At 47.3% G+C, this 16,896-nt stretch overlaps 1 protein-coding gene across 2 annotated transcripts in view; it reads right to left on the reverse strand.

Moving 5' to 3' along the window:
- npr2 (natriuretic peptide receptor 2) overlaps positions 1-16,896 on the reverse strand; it is a 52,231-nt gene that overhangs the window by 14,515 nt on the left and 20,820 nt on the right. For both annotated transcript variants that reach the window (XM_076029316.1, XM_076029315.1), the window contains 7 exons: positions 11,788-11,908; positions 10,791-10,865; positions 9,398-9,475; positions 4,939-5,043; positions 2,646-2,717; positions 1,493-1,652; positions 1,233-1,388 (listed from right to left, as the gene is read on the reverse strand). In XM_076029316.1, coding sequence (XP_075885431.1) covers positions 1,233-1,388; positions 1,493-1,652; positions 2,646-2,717; positions 4,939-5,043; positions 9,398-9,475; positions 10,791-10,865; positions 11,788-11,908 — 767 coding nt within the window. The remainder of the gene's footprint in view (positions 1-1,232; positions 1,389-1,492; positions 1,653-2,645; positions 2,718-4,938; positions 5,044-9,397; positions 9,476-10,790; positions 10,866-11,787; positions 11,909-16,896) is intronic.

Raw genomic sequence — 16,896 nt, forward strand, 5'->3', positions numbered from 1 at the left:
CAGACAGCAACCTGTCCAATGAGACTTGCTGTTTTATTTTGGAAGTGTCGCTGTCCGCTGGTGCCCCCCCCGACCCCCTGCTGTTCTGCTCTGATTGTCCTTGGCTGCCCTGATTGTTTCACCTCTTCCCAGATGACCTTGTTTATATATAGTCTGCATCTCCCTCGGCTGCGACGCCTCTTCCAGCCGCTCAGTGGCTCCATGTCACAGTTACCCAGCCACCATTCTTGGTTAATATTCTATTTAGAGCTTTTTGTCCACTTGCACTTGATATGAAAAACCTCCTCAGGTCAATCTGGCAACTAAGAGAGAGAGAGAAAAATCTCAATTGTCTAAAGAGTTGTGGTTCCTGAGATCTGTAAGTCAGACGCCGTCCCGTCGACCTCCTGGCTGCTGCGTCCTCGCTGACTGGCTCTCTGATTGGTCCTCCAGCTGTGTTGCTCTTGCTCCGCTCTTTAAACTCCTTCCTCTCCTCTTGGTTATTTACTCGAACCGCCGTGAAGCGCTCAGGAACGCTGCCGCACCACTGAACGGAGACACAACGCTCTGTTTCACGGCTGTTATCTGCTGAGTGTGTCAATGTTCTCCTCCGTTCACATTTTTCTTTGTCCATGAGCTCTTCATCACAACACAAAACCTTTACTTATCTGCTACCCAATGTCACAACTGCGCAACAATTAACTATGGATGCCGACAGATCTTCAGATTGGAAGGAATCCACAGCGGAGTCTCTGACAACCTTCTCCTGCTTTAGTTTTAACTTGTGTTCCCTTGGCCTCCTGCTGACTGCTCAGTGTGCTTTGCTGTGATCCATGAGCTTCACGGAGCTCCACCTGCCCGTCACACGTGGCCACCATGTGTTCCGTGTTTGTGCTGCATAGCTGCAGGGTCGCCACGTAGTAGCCCGACCTCGGCCCGACCTCGGCCCGACCTCGGCCCGACCTCACTTTGAAACATTAGCGAGAAGCCAACAAATGAAGATTTTCATGAACTCATAGTGATGGCAGAGAACTCCAGATCATTGTTTCATCAACTGCTTCTAATGCAGAACTGAGTCAGTGAGCCTGAACTGTTGCACGCAAGTGCGTCAGATGTTTTCTTGAGCCAGAAGAAGAGACGCTGACTCCTGGCTCGCTCGCTCACTCGCTCGCTCGCCGGGCGGCTGCGTGCTGGCAGAGTGAGAGGATCCCGGCGCTGCTCGGCCGAGGCCCAGAAAAGACTCTGGTGTTTACCTTTGGGGCTGAGGTCCATGCCCTCCACGTAGAAAGGTCCATTCCGCAGGGCTATTTCTTGCAGTATGATGCCAAAACTGTACACATCCCCCTTCTGGGTCCCCTGTGGAGGATGGCGGTCGTACAGGAGCTGCTCCGGGGCCGTCCACAGCTTCTCTGAAAAAAATAAAAATAAAAGCGGCGGTGAGAAAAGCTCACGGGCCGAGGTAAATATAGGCCGAGCTGACGGCCGTGCTGAGCGGTCGAGCGGGGAGACGTACTTGCGTAGAGGGCGTGCGAGTCGTCGTTCTCGCTGGACGAGCGGAAGCTCACCAAGCCGTAGTCGGTGATCTTCAACACAAAGCGACTGTCCACCACGCAGTTGGACGACTTGAGGTTGCCGTGGCAGCAGATGTAGCTGTTGTGCAGATAGTTCATTCCCTGGTGTGTGTGTGTGTGTGTGTGTGTGTGGAAGGAAATACACATTAAAATAGCCAGACAATAAAGTCCATCCATCCAACCATCATTCATCCATCCATCCATCTATCCATCCATCCATCATCCATCCACCCATCATTCATCCATCATCCATCCACCCATCCATCCATCATCCATCCATCCATCATTCATCCATCATTCATCCATCCATCCACCCATCATTTATCCATCCATCCATCCATCATCCATCCATCCATCATCCATCACCCACCCATCCATCATTCATCCATCCATCACCTTATTTGGCCAAAAAAAAAGTGAATAATAATTTTAAAAATGTAATATTAGACAGGGTGATGTTAAAGACATTTAGTGACAATAAGTGACAATAATAGATATGTGTGTGTATATGTGTATATATACAGTATGTGTATGTATACATACACACACATATCGACACACTACAGTACAGACAAGGTTTGTCTACTATGATCCACTCTTGTCATGACGAGGAGACGGAGGTGCCAGAAACTGACTCTGACTTGGAGGGTACACCACTGGAACACACTAGACTCCACCACTGCCAACCCCCCAATCCGGAGAGCTGACCTCCTCCAGTGGGGGTCCGCCAGCTCTTTGTGACCGGGAGCCTTTTCGTGGACTCGGCCGTCTCGTCTGAGTCCTGCGGTCGCTCAACGCCACAAAAGGAAACATTCGCTCGAGCCGCGGCGCAGACGCACATCTGTCTGTGTGTCCGTCCGTGGCCTCTCTCTTTCTCCGCATCTCTCGCTCTTTCACCAGCCCTCCGCACGGAACCATGGCAACTGAGAATTTTTCTTTTTCTCTGCTTCCCCTGCGTCTCTGAGGCACAGGAGCGCTGAATGCGGCGTGGACCGGTGACCTCTCTGGAGACAATCATGCAGCGCTCTCATCCCCTCTTCAACGTGCGTCTCGTCCTCGCAATTTTTTTTTAACCGGCTCCGGAGTTGCACGTACCTTCACGATGTCGTTGATCAGCGAATAGCGGAACATCCAGTCCAAATTGATGCTTTCGTTCTCCAAGATGTCCTGGAGGAAAAACACCAGAGAAAAAAATCCTTTTGAAGTTTCTTCAGAAAAGAAATTCATGTCCGTCCAAAGTGTTTGTTTTTGAAATCCAACTGTAAATCCCACTGCTCATAAGATGTAAATATCTTGTTTTCATTGTAACCACACAAATACTTTATTGCCTTATTTCTTTTTGAATCACTGTAATTTTCCATCTTTTTCTGCACAATTTCTTTGCTGCTGTAATGATGCAAATTTCCCCAATGTGAGATTAGTAAAGGTCTTCTGTTCTTTTCTATTATATATGTATATATATATATATGTATATATATATATATATATATATATATATATATGTATGTATATATATATATGTATATAAATATATGTATATTTTTAAAACTACACAACTGCCAATGTTAATGTTGGGGCTAAATATTTGCTCTGCCTCACCCTGGGGGTCATGGACCTGCTGGCCGCCAGTGCAGCTGGCTGGTGGCTGCGACGGTTCAACCATCAGGCAGCGGCTCTTTGTTTTTACACACAGCTCCGTCCCTTCAAGTGAGACTGATGAAGGCCGCGCCACACTGTTTCTCAGTGTGATGGGAAAGGAGATGGGTAGAGTGGTGGGCGGAGTCGGGGGGGTCGCAAAGTAGACTTAAAAAAAAAAACCAAGACTCTAATGTGTCGGTGAAGAGGCTGAGCGGCCGTTCCCCTGGACCTCCGTCTGTGGGCTAAATAAGGACCTGACTCGGTACCGAGCAGCTCCACACAAACACACCGCCAACAGCAGCTGGACCAGTGTGTCGGCACTGAAAGACCTCCGCCCGAAACATTTCCTGCTCCCATGATGCCTTTGGCTTTGTCTCACTATCTAAACATGCGGCAGCAGCAGCAGCCGCTCAGCGTTTGGAAATTCACAATGAAGCCAAATGAGTTCTGTTCTGCTGCTGGGAATTCACTTTGCAGAGGAGTTTAGTTTTTGTTACCAAGAATTTAACAAAAGTTGACTTTGTTTTTATTGAAATAAATTGAGATGTGCTACTGAATATAGTACAACTCAATATCTTAGTGCACTTTAAGCTGGTACTGAAGAGTATTTTCCAAAGAAATAATGGTGAGGTTTGGTTGTCCACAGGCCTGTAGGTGTTTCCTGCCGCTTAGCGGCTACGTGTTGACTGTGTTCAACAAAAACTAAATACGTACAAATAGGTTTAATAAAACTCAGCAAGCGGTTGTAACTTTGCTCTTGGTTGCTAACGGGGTTGATGATCCCCATCGCCTTCATATTACCCTCGTACATCTGCTGCGGCCACTGACGCCAGACTCTGAGAAATCCTGCACTTGGCCAGTTAGCTTGGTTGTCAGTTTAAAGGCGACATACATTTAAACTCGTCTCTGGCGCCCCCTCGCCCAAAAAAATAAAATTCCCCTAATTTCATCCAAATATCAGATGAATGGGATTAATATCTGAGGTCGCCTGCCTCCTCCGCTGGGTTTTCAAACCAGATATAAACCTATCAGCCTATAAGCCACGCTGCCCGTCTTATCTGATGCCTCTTGCTGCATGACTGTATCAGTTAATTACTGCTTCAAACTCAACTGCCCCACAGTAACATTAAAGATTAATGAGAGATTCTACTTGGATTGTAATAGCTGACGGGCATATTTCAGTGCAGTAGAGGTGGCAAAGTACTCGCATTCTGTGCTTGAGTAAAAGTACGGATGCTTGGGTAAAATAATACTATTTTGTAGTTAATAATACTGATTCAACTTTGTTACTCCAGTAAAAGTAAGAAGTACAGGTTTTGAAATGTACTTGATTGCTTCCCACCTCTGCATAAATTCACTCAGACTATGGCCCGGGGGCCACGTGTGGCCCGTTAAGCTTTCTGATCCGGCCCCACCGAACTTGAAGAAATTACATTAATGGTCAGTCAGTCATAAAGTAGCTGTATGTCCTCCATGTGTCCAGTGTTACTTTCAATAAAGAGCTAAACACCCTGGTGGGGCTTCAAACACACTGATCTGCTCCATGCATCTGCTGCTGCTCCGCTACCCCCCCCTCTGGCACACTGCAGAACCCAGTGGGGCCCCACCAGTCAAAAACTCTGCCCACCACCTGGTTCCAGTACTGCCTGCTCTCCTCCACCATAACCTGGATCTCTCTGTGTTTCCTCCTGGTGTGTTTTGCGCCTGGTTTCTGCTCCCCCAGCCTGGTATGGAGCTGACGGGTCCTCACCTGCAGGCTGCCCCTGGGGCAGTACTCCGTCACGATGCAGATGTTGGGGGGGTCGATGCAGGCGCCGATGAACCTGGTCAGGTGGTTGAACTGGACGTCTCTCATCTGAAAACAAGCACAGCGCAACTGTGAGGCGGACGCAGGGGTGTAGTGTCTCTACGTGATACTCAGCTACACGCTGTGTAACCACCAGAAAAGGTCCCGAATGACCGTACAACCACTAGAAAATGCACAAAGATACATTTCAGTGTGTTTTCATTGACTCAAAGTTCACTTTCCAGTTTAAAAAATGTGATTAAAAGGAGGTTTGATGTTCTGATTCATTTGTGAGAATCATTGACTTGTGTTACCTCCTCCCAACGTGGAAACAGAGGACGGTGGGAGGAGGAGGTGAAAAAGGGGGCGGGGCCGCAGGACTGACGCTCCATTTATACACCGGGGTTTTTCGAGGATAAGCGGCGTCGCCAGCGGTTGAGGGTCAAAATAGTCCATTTGTCGTCTTTTCCAGCGTGTTGAGACGCATTCCTGCTCGGGGCAGCCGCTTGAAACGTGTGCATAAATTGCCCTCAGAGGTTATGAATGAGCCTGTGTGCTCAGGGTGATGAAGACATTTTGAAAAAAAGAGAGAGAGAGTGAGAGAAAAAAGTGAGGTGTTGAGAGGATGGACAGACAGGAGTGTCGGCCAATCAGGGCCCAATGTGCAAAACTGCCCAAACTGTTGAGCTTTTCAATCCGGCCCACCAGACGTGAAGAACTGATCCTAGTCAGCAGTCAGTCATCAACACCCTGGTGGTCTAGGGGAGGTTCTAGATGGTCCTAGGAGGTTCTAGATGGTTCTAAGAGAACACCGTGCAGCTTCAATCTATCCCATAATATATTTTTTCCTCCCCTTGAGGCGGCTCAACAAGACACTCCATCCATCTGCTGCTGCTCCGGCTCCTCTGTCACATTTTACAAGCCACTGTGGCCCAGCAGTCAAACAGCTGGCCCACCCCTGGACTTGATGCTAAAGGATGACACCAAGATGAATCCAGAGAACAGCGCAGACTAAGAGTGAAAAAGTCCCTGCGGGGATTTTTTTATTTTTCATTTGAGATCCAAAAAAAAAAAAAAAAGCTGAAGCGACGTCGGCCACGTTTGCGTCCTTGGTTTTCTTTCATCCCGTGGTGCCAGGTGAAGTCAACCCTGGAGGTGTTTCATAATTTCAACAGTGTGCTTCTCTTCTGCGAGTGACTGACAGCTGCTGGGGGGAAAAAAGCAGCAGCGGGCAGTGCAGTGAGCCGCGCTCCTGTTTCACGGCTGCGGAGATGTTAGCCTACCCTTTGGCCTATATAACTTCCCCCGCTGCACTCTGGGGAAGTGGTGGGGGGGAGGTGGGGGTCTGCGGTGGTGGAGGTGGGGGTCGGGGGGGGGGGGGGGGGAGGATCACCACCAGGAAGGGGAGGAGGTGAGGAAGACAAGTGGTTAAGTTTCCACTGGCAGGCCTGGCTGTCTTCTACCCCATCTGGCTCTGGCTGCTCCTCGTCGTTCTTTCTTCTTTCACGAGCTGAGGTTCGACAGCCGATCAGCCCCCCTCCCCCCACCACCACCCCACCCCCCCGCCCCCGGAGGAGGGCTGGGGATGGGCGAGTGAGGAGCTGCCAGCTCAGACAGCAGCCTCTGCTCTGCTGCTGACGGACCGAGAAGCTTCCAGGAAGCCGGAGCTCCTCCTCCTCCTCGTCCTCCTCCTCCTCTGAGCTCACGGCCCACCGAGGCTCCACAAACACACTGACTTCGTTTACATACACAATGCTTTTCTGTTCAGGACCCAGAGTCCTTCTCCGGTTCTGTCAATCCAAATGCACATGGCCCGGACTTTGTCTCCACTTTGTCGCGAATCAAGCTATGCTCAAAATTCACTTTTCTTCACTTCTCCTTGCCCCAGCAGACATGCAGCCGAGAAAATCCAATTACTGATGGGAATGTGTCCTCCTCCCCAACACTAGGGGGCGATACGAGTCTCCCCAGTGTGTTAAAACTTCCTGTTTCCGCTTGAACTCTTGCGTCGCATAATAACAAAACGACTGGAGTGCGATGCACATGGATCTGTGGATCTGGGATTATCAGAACTGGATACCGGACTGGCAATATGGCAGCGTGACGATTTTTCCCAGTGGCCACTCGAGGTACTGTAGCAAAAAAACAAAAAATCCCAAGGGCCAAAAAAAGTATTTTTCCCATAGACCACAATAGAAAAACAAATGGCTTTCAAAAGGCAAATCTTTCTATTGTAGATTTTTCACTTATGGTCCGGAAATCATCAGCAAACAAACACGAGCAGCTGCAGATTCAGTGGATTGGCCAGAAATTCACCAGCATACACAAAATATTACTGGCGATTCCTAAGGTCGCAGCTACAACTACTAACTCTAGTAAGCGAGCGCTACGTACGAGCGACGTAAAAAAAACAAAACGTGATATCTGCTAATTATCGTCGAGCTGGACTTCATTTCATCCGAATAAAAACTCGATATCTACAATATCTACAATATACTATATACACTACATACTATACTCCAGTATCTCTGAGCCGTGAGCCTCTGAGACTCCAGGCAGCAGTGAGTGGTGTGGGTGCAAGAAGGCAAGCAGGCCTTCAAAGGGAGGCAAAAAAAAAAAAAGAAGCTAAAAACAGCACGAGGTGCACATGTGATTTGATGTGGCGCGCCGTGTTTTCCATCCCGACACCCTCAACCACATTCTCTTCCCTTCTCCGTCTCTTTATCGCTGATGCTGGGAAGCAGTTTGCTTCTTTAGGGAGGCGGGAAGAGGAGGGGGTGGGTTTTTTTTTTTTCATCTCCCATCAGCTGCCCGTCCGCTGCTTTAACAAGCGACTTCCTGCATCCTGCAGCGCCGCTCGCTAATGACGACGCGGGTCCCACATCCTACCCACGTATTAAAAGGAAAAAAACCTCAACAGCTTAAATGAAGTTTTTTTTGCGGGGGGGGGGGGAGAAGTTGCGAGTGCGTGGTGGGAATCGCTCCATGTTGGTCTTTAGAAAAGCAGGTGAAGACTCAGGTCTCTCCCCTCCAACCTCCCCCCACGGTGCATTGAAGTCAATCATTCAACGAGGGACTCAGAGATTGGCCCCAGAAAAGCGCCGGTTCAAAGTTGGAGGGTTCTGGCGCTGTGCAGCTGGAGCCTCAGGTCTCCCAGTTCGCCAGCAACTTCTCCCACCCATCTCATGGCTGAACGCAAGAATGTCTGGATTCCTCCTGCCTTCAAACAACAACAACAACACAAACCCCACCCATGAAAACCAGAGGGCCCAACTGAAAGAGCAGGAGACTGACAGAGGAGGAGGAGGAGGGCGCGACCTGGGATGGCAAACATCCAGTAGATAGAAAATCTCAAGTTGATGAGGTCGATGAAGCGAAGTGAACCTCGTCGGCAGTTGCTCAGCAAAACATCCAGCAAACTACGGCGCGGTAACTTGAAACTACATGAATAAACCTTGTTCGTGATTTTGTGTCTCTGATGACGATGATAACGATGAATAACCTGAGGACGGAAATTCTCACTAGAACCGAAGCAGACGTGTGAATGTGTGAATGCGGTGCCGTGCAGGTTGATCAATATACATGAACATGCTCTGATCTCTTGTTAAATTCAAAATGTTGTTCATCACATTGTTGCAATGCATGACTTTGCTTTCGCTCTCCTTTATTTATTGGTTTACGCTATGGAGCAGAAGTCTGACTGCAGGTCACCTTCAAGAGGCCGACAGAAGTGCAGCACAAGTGAGAGTTGTGAGAGTTGTAGAAAACCAATCAGAGATGGGGGGGGGGGGATGACTTCACAGCCGTTTCACTTACTTATCAGAAGCTGAAGGGAGGAAAAAAATGAAATTGAATTATTCATAACTCAGCAGTCGTGTGCGGCGCAAATTTTAAAAGAGCAGAGTGACGGCGAATGGTTGCAATTTTGGAATAAGTTCACGTGGAAAGACTTCATCCACGTCATCGGTGTTCGCCCCACTGCAGTGCAGCTTCGGAGCCACTTCAATTTCATTCCATGAAAATAAAGAAATGTTTTTTTCGCTCAATGTAAACCACCGAAGAGACGTTCGCCGCTTCCATCCCAAATCTGGCAGGTGATTGGCCCGTTCGTTTTCCAGTCAGACGCCCCCCCCCATGATGCGGCACTCAAGGTCATCAACAGACCGACAGACTCAACTCCGGTGTTGAAGCCCTGGTGTTTGATCAGACGCTCCGCAGCGCAGCCCTGCCTGCCTCGGTGGCAGCTTCGCCAGGGTTGTAAAGCAGCGCAACCTTCAGTCCAGCTCTCCACAATCCTCTGACTGCTCTTCCTTCTTGTTGAACAAAGCTAATTCCCCAGTGATTAAAGGCTTGAGCAAAAGTAAATAAGGCCGTGCGGTTTGAGCCGCGCCGAGAAAGACATCAACAAAGTCAAGACACTCACGTGTTTGAGTTCCAGCAGAACTTGTCGGGTCAGCTCGATCCTCTTCTTGTTGACGTGCTTGATGGCCACCAGGTTCCCCTGCGAGCGGCACCAGAAGCCAACACAGTGAATCCTCACGCTCCACTGCAGTTTTCTGTTTTACAAAACTCTTTCTGACACGAAGGAGACGTCAAAAGGCCTCAACAAAGAAGCGTTTTGGCTCTTTGTGTAGATTTGGCGAGGAAATGTGCAACACAATGCAGGATTTTTGACATTTTTATCAAAGAAATGAAAGACAAAAAAAAGACAGCAGCATCGTTTGAGCCTGCAGTTTGAGGAACTATTTCAGTCTGCTGCAGCAAACCCAGCAGCATCAGTGGCTGGGAGGTGGACTCAGGTCTCAGAGTGGAGCTGCTGGTGAGCCGCTGCCAGTTTGTGAGTCAGTGTGCGTGTCCACAGCGGCCGTGTCGGAGCTGAAGCGCTGCGCTGCGTTGCTACATGCAGTTTCCAGAGACTCCAGTTGCCTTTACTGGTGACGGTGGGAGAATCACCGGGCGGATTTGTTCAAAAGAGCCGTTCACCGAATCGTTCGTTTGTCGGCCAGCTATTTTCTTTCCTCTCAAATTTGGTGGATTTGGTTTTTAACTTTAGCTTGACGGCAACACAATCTGTGAGCCGGTGAGAAGAACGACGTGTGGTTTCACAGCCGAGTCTTCAAGACGAGCGGATAAAGCATCCACATTTGCCGCTTGTCGCCGGAGGGATCCAAACACTGGGCTAAATGTATCGCGGAACCAGAGTCTTCTTTTTTTTTTTTACGCATTCGCAGGAGTTTCTGTTTGTTTCCGTTTGCAGCTTTGGCGAAAAAGCTGCAAACAGAGACAAAGAGAGAGAGCGAGAGAGAGTGAGAGAGAGAGAGTGAGAGAGAGAGAGAGAGAGACAGGGAGTCTCGTCCTCTCATTGTTCTCACTCTTCGCTGGTGTGTTTGTGCCACATTCTCTCACACCTCCGCCATCTCAAGCGGACAAATTAGCGGCGAGCGGCGAGTCGACAGCGGCGTCCAGACTGCGATGGATGGCGGCCGAGAGGAGACAGAGAGAGAGACAGAGAGGAAGAGAGAGAGAGAGAGGAAGAGAGAGAGAGAAAGAGAGAGAGGGGAAGGGGGGAATAAAATGAAAGAAAAAAAAATAGGACGATTCTGCCGCTCACATTGAAACTACCTAAATTCGCCCACTCACTCTATTTCTCTCTCTCTCGCTCGCTCGCTCTCTCTTTTCTCCAGCTCTGCAGCGCGCTCTCTCAGAGTGAGTGTGTGTGTGTGTGTGTGTGTGTGTGTGTGTGTGCGTGTGCGTGTGCGTGTGGGTGGGAAAGGAGTGCGCAGGAGTTGAAAATGTCAGAACTCACTAAGCCTTACCTTAAAATAGCCCGTTTTTGCGAAGAGCTGATATTTTCCATGGGCAGTTATCAAGGAGCCGTAGCTGGAGCCTCTCTGTGGGGGGGGGGGACCAGAGGAGAAGAAGAAGACAAGTCAGTTGTGTTGAAGAACCACAGCATTAAAAACAGCAGCAGGAGATTAAATGTTGGACGAGAGGCGTCGAGAGGAGAAGATTCCACCTCTCAGCCAATCACACTGCACACAACCACCGTGTTCACTCTGCTTTCACTCTGCTTTCATTCTGCTTTCACTCTGTGTTTTTTCCTTTTTTTCCCCCTAAAATACCAACTGGAGTCCTTGGGCAAACGTCTGCAGCGCACAGAGTGAATAGAAATCAAGTGGGCAGCGCTGGAGCACTGCTGCAGACGGGCGGCGCGCTGGACTCAGTATTTATACAGGATGCAAATACTGGCAACACATGGAGGTGGGGGGGGGTTAGTCTGGGAAAAACCGGGATGTTGTGAATGTGCGTGTCGGCCTCGGAGCCTCGGCGCCTCAGCGCCTCTTCTCGGAGCTCTGCGCTTTGCAGCTTCGTCTTCCACCAAATCAACGTCTCTCAACTGGTGGCTCGCGGCCCAACAGTGGACCGTGGAGCTGTTTTGATTGGGTCGCAGCTTTGCGGCCACAGGGGGGATTTTAAGATTTATGTAGCTTAATATATTGATTAACAGGATGTTTTTACGTTACGTGACGTGTTTTGACAATCAGCTGTTGCTTCGGCGTCGCTTCAGAGGATTGATTTGTGTTGGCACCACTTTTTGCACCTGGTGGCTGAAACTTTTTTTTGTTGGTGTTATTTTGAAGTAGAGGAAGAAGCAGCAGAAGAATCAGAGGAATCAGAGGAATCAGAGGAATCAGATGAAGCAGAGGAATCAGAGTTCTGCCCACTACAATAAACCAGACTCCACCACTGTGTTATGTCTTAGTTGAAGCCAGATGTGGAGGGGCGAGCGCAGGCAGGCGGAGGTGGACGTACCTGCGACAGGGTGAGTCGGCTGCCCGCCCGCTTGTGGTATTTATTGGGGCTCTCGAACTGAAGGTCCTCCCATCGAATTCTCCACAGCATTCCAGCCAGCTCCTTCTCCAGCTTCAGCTTCCTGCAGAAGCAGAGGTGAAAGACAACAAGAACACACCAGGCGGTGGAGGTCAACAGGGAGCCAGAAATCCCAACTATTCCACTGGAAATGAAAACTCTTGCTCTTTGAACTCCCGGCGAGACACCCGAGGAGCTCACCGCTCCGCCGTGTGGCGGAGGAGGAGGAGGAGGAGCAGCACCGTACCAAGAGTACTCTCAGTCTGTACTTGAGTAAAAGTATGGATACTTCAAATACTTTGGTCAAAGTAAAATTACTGACACAACTAATTTACTCAAGTGAAAGCGAGAAAGTACAGGATCTGTAAAAAGAAGTTATTTTTTTGCACTCAATGCATCGACACACGTGTTGATATATTGTTGCGTAAAGCCGAGACACTCGAAAATATAAATCTCCCTCTAAAATATGCTCCAGTTTTATATTGAACTACACAACACTGTGGTTCAATTAGCTCCACTTCAGGTAACAACAACTGCAGTAATGATATGAATGACTTTGTGTAATGAATGTGTGACTTCTCAAAGCTGTTGATAACAAACAAGTACTTCTTGAATTGAGTTTTGTTTATTTCGATTGTGTGTTTGTGTGTTGTGTTATTGTACACAAGTTGGTCAGTCTGGACCAGTCTGGACTGGATATATATATATATACATATATATATATATATATATATATATATATATATATACATATATATACATATATATATATATATATATACATATATATATATATATATATATATATATATATATATATATATATATATACACAGTACTAGCCAGAACATGAGACTCTCTTGTGAGCCAACAACCCAAGACAGATTTTTTGCAGGTGTTTTGGATTCTTTGGACTCTTTGAAGCTACAAAACTGAAGCTTTTCACAGTATTCTCATTTTCTCAGTTTGTGGCTTTGTGGTTTTAATAAGCTGAAAATCTTAAATCAACAAAGTTACAACAAGGAACTGCTTGAGATGTCAATTTGCGTGGAATGGCTCAATAAAATGTGTTGCTTTCATCTTTTATGTTAAATTGCCAAAATAAAACAACTTTTACTGATATTCTCATTTTTCAGGTAGTACCTGTATATTTATATATATATATATATATATATACATATATATATATATATATATATATATATATATATATGTATAAATCCCAATTCGATCCCATGGTTTCTTAAATGTAAATGTCTCATCCACCAAGTTCAGTTTGCTATTGGTCGGTACTCTGTCCTGGTCCAACCTGTCCTGGTCCACCAGCAGTGGATTCTCCAGAGGGTCAGTGGCGTTTTATCGAGAGCCAGTTCACGTGCAGACGTGTTTGTTATCAACCTTGAAACGATGCAACCACGATTGAGTTTCTCATAAATTCCCAGAGCTTCGTCCAGTGCCGCTCAATGTTTTGACTCCATGTTTTTCCAGTTTGCTTTGTCACATCGAGGTTTGCGATCTTGTGCGTTGTAGCTACTCTGGGTATTCCGCTACATATATCGTCTTACTCCATACACAAAGCTGTTTTATTTTTGTTTTCGTTTGAGCGGAAAAAAAAAAAAAACAACTTCAATTTCTAGTCGGATATCATTTTTGGCATCCGTCGTGTTTGGGAATATTTCCAAGCAACGTGCCGGGTTTAAAAATCCCCCCCCGAGCGCCACGGAGGAATTCCAGAGTGGAGTCGACACATCTGGCGGGAATCTCGGCTGAGCTTCTGTTTCCCCCCTCACGTTTCTGACTGGGTGCGAGACCCTCAAATGAAACAATTAATCCTGACTTGAGCAACCCCCCCACGCCCCCACCATTGCTTTTTTCTTGACTCAAAAACACAGAAGAAAACCCCGTGAGTGTTGGGAGCCAGCGGGGAATTCACTCGACAGTCTGAGACGCTCACAAATGGAAAAAGGAGCCGAGCGAGCGCATTCCAGCCTAATCTGGAAGGTGTAAAACACTTCCAGATGGCAGCCCAGAATTATTGCAGAGTTTGCATATGACTATTTTCTCTACCCCCCCCCCCCTCCGTCCCCTCCACCCCCCCGATCACGCCGCGTAGCACACGGCCTCCCGTGGATGCAGTTTGTTTGCTCTGTTTATTTACTCATTTCTCTTTCTGTTTGGGTCCAAGAGTTCGAGGCCTTGGAAAACTTGTTTTTTTTGGCGTGGAGGGTCACGCGCCAGGCGGGGGCGCTCTGCCCCGTGCCACCATTTCTAGGACAGGAAACGGCGTTCACCCGCCGGTGCCGCCCCCCCCCACCGCCCCGACCACCGTCCGTCCCGCCCCCACCTTCTGCCATTGAGGTATTTTTCTATTTAAGGAGCCGACTTGTTTGGAGACCTCTGGCCAGCCAGAGGGGCCAAAGTTGTTGAGCTCCACACTGGGCCTTTTGTTTCATAAGTGCCATATGTGAAAATACCTCTGCTGGACCGGGCCGCCATTAAAATAACAGAGCTGCTGCTGCTGCTGCTCAACGTCTGGTCGCGCTCGTGGTCGCTGGAGCACCTGCTGCTGCTCCCACATGGACAACGAGCGGCAGACCCTCCTTCCATATTGACCCAACCCGAGTCAGCGTTATCTTAGGATGACGAAGGCGCGCCGTGCCAAAAAACAAGTCTGTTCCACCCGCGTTTTTTCATTTTATCCCACCAAGCCCCCCCCCCACAAACCCAACCCAACCCAACCCAACCCACCCTCAAAAAAAAAATCAAAGACGCTGCAATTTCATACACAGATTGTTATTTTTTTTATTAAATACTTTGCTCACCAAAAATGATACCATCATGTGCATTATTTTTAAAGTCGGGCAACAGCTGTGACACAAATCACATACATATTATTTACCCTCATACAAGATTAAAAAAAAACGAAACAAAAAAAAAACCCAACCAGCCACCGATTATATCCACAAAAAAAGGAAACAATTTGGTCCACGTTTAATACATTCAGAATGGAACTCTTGATACTGCAGCGATCCCACTAACCCAGCAACAACACCTTTAATTGATAGGATCTTACATGTATTAAAACACACAAGTAGCAGCAAATATATAGAATCACCGATGGAAAATATAAGATTTCCCCCCCCCCCAAAAAATACTGTTCCGATTAAAATATTTCTAATATATTTCTTTTATTAAAATAAATATTTGCATGTCATTCATGTGAATCACAACCCTCGTTGCAAGTCGAGGTGAAGAAGCTCCCGACTAGACTGCTGACAGTGACTGAACTCCAGAGTATCTGCATCGTTTTTAGTGGTGCATTTGTTGTTTTTTGTTTTTTAAATTTTCATATATATATATATATATATATATGTATATATATACATACATATATATATATATATATATTTTTTTTTTTTTGAACATTTTCAGAGGCCTTTCAGCAGTTCGGCGATCTTGGAGACGGCTGTAAACAGCTCTGCTGGTTCTGTGTCCTGCGCCCCCGTCAGCATAGCTCAGCTGGTGTCTGTAAAAACAGGAAGCTCGTTAGTCACGAGGCTCGCCGTCAAAAAGACGCACAGCATCAAAACATGCTCATCATGCAACTCTCATGCTCGGCACTGTGAGCATTTGTAAACGCTGTCGCGTCACTCAGAGGGCGAGATGACTTCAAATCCCAGGGAATATTCCCGTGGGCAAGTCTGTGCGACCAGCTTCCCATATCTGTATTTGTCACTTAGAAAAATAAATATAGCAGGACTGAAGTAATGAGAGCAGAGCTCGGGGGTCAGGGTCCATCATGGATCATAGCTTCTCTGCACAGTTGTCAAACAAAAAAGGGACATTAGTGTCAGAATCTCATGTAAAATATGGAGGCAACTGATGCCCAAAGGCTTTGAAACACAGGTGTCAAACTCTGGCCCGTGGGTCAAATTTGGGCCCCCCAGTGTAATTATATTTGGCCTGCGAGGCCATTACAAACTCACTGCTAGAGCTGCTGGCCCGCTGCTATTAAACTGCATGTTATTCTATTTTTAAATGCATTATCAGCCCGTGGAAAAAAGGTTACTGTTGAAATTTAAATCAGAAGGCTGCAAATCAAAAAAAAAAAAAAGGCATACCATTTTTATTTACATTTTATTTATTTAATTTACATTTGAAATTCAATGCTGTGTGTGTGCAATATGAGGTTATTTATTGTATAGTAGTAAGCTTCGCTTGTCCCATATTCAGGTTGAAGCGAAACCTGTTGGGGTCCACATGAGGGGACTCACTGTTCCGTCTGCAGGGAGATTATTTCAGTGTTGACTTGCTACCGTGTCCAAGTTTGAAATGCTGGCCCACTGTGTTTCTGAGTTTGACACCCCTGCTTTAAAACAAAACAAGGGAAAACGAGGCTGAGAAAGTGAGAGAACTTACTGGCCATGGCCGCAGCCAACCGCTGGCTAGCTAGCTAGCTACTGTAGCTAGGTAGCCCATGTTGCGCTTGGCGAACTGCAAGCTGGCGAGAGGGAGAGAGAGGACATAGAACAGGTCAGCCACCTCCGCAGGAAGCACACAGACACACACACTTGCTGTTGCCAATTGTTGATTTGAAATCAGGCATGACGGAGTCAATCAGACCCAGGGTCAGTGGGAATTACCTGGAGTGGATGGCCGCTCCTCCGTCTCTCTTCCACCATCCCTCTGATTAAAATCCATTCTGACAGGCTGCTGATTAACACTCGCTTGTGTTAGTCAGTATTAGAAAATTGATCGGATTACCGGTACGATGCGTTAGTGGGGGGGAAGGGGTGGGGTTAGTGACCAACTTTCATCCAGACAAATAAAGGAGGCCTCTGTGACCATCACAGGCCGGTGGCTCCCAGTGGTCGTCAATCACAACTTCACAAGTGTATGGTTCACATCGTTCAAACCGCTTTGTTCCCAATATACATGAGAAATAAAGTTTAAATTGTATTGAAATCTTTTCATTGAACATATTTTTTTTACACAACAGTCAGTAAAGTGCAGGATTAATGGCTTTTAAGGAAGAAATGAAATCAACGTAGC

The sequence above is a fragment of the Nelusetta ayraudi genome, unplaced genomic scaffold, assembly GCF_046127955.1.
Source record: "Nelusetta ayraudi isolate G7.1 ecotype Tasmania unplaced genomic scaffold, CSIRO-AGI_Nayr_v1 ptg000026l, whole genome shotgun sequence".
Lineage (NCBI taxonomy): Eukaryota > Metazoa > Chordata > Actinopteri > Tetraodontiformes > Monacanthidae > Nelusetta > Nelusetta ayraudi.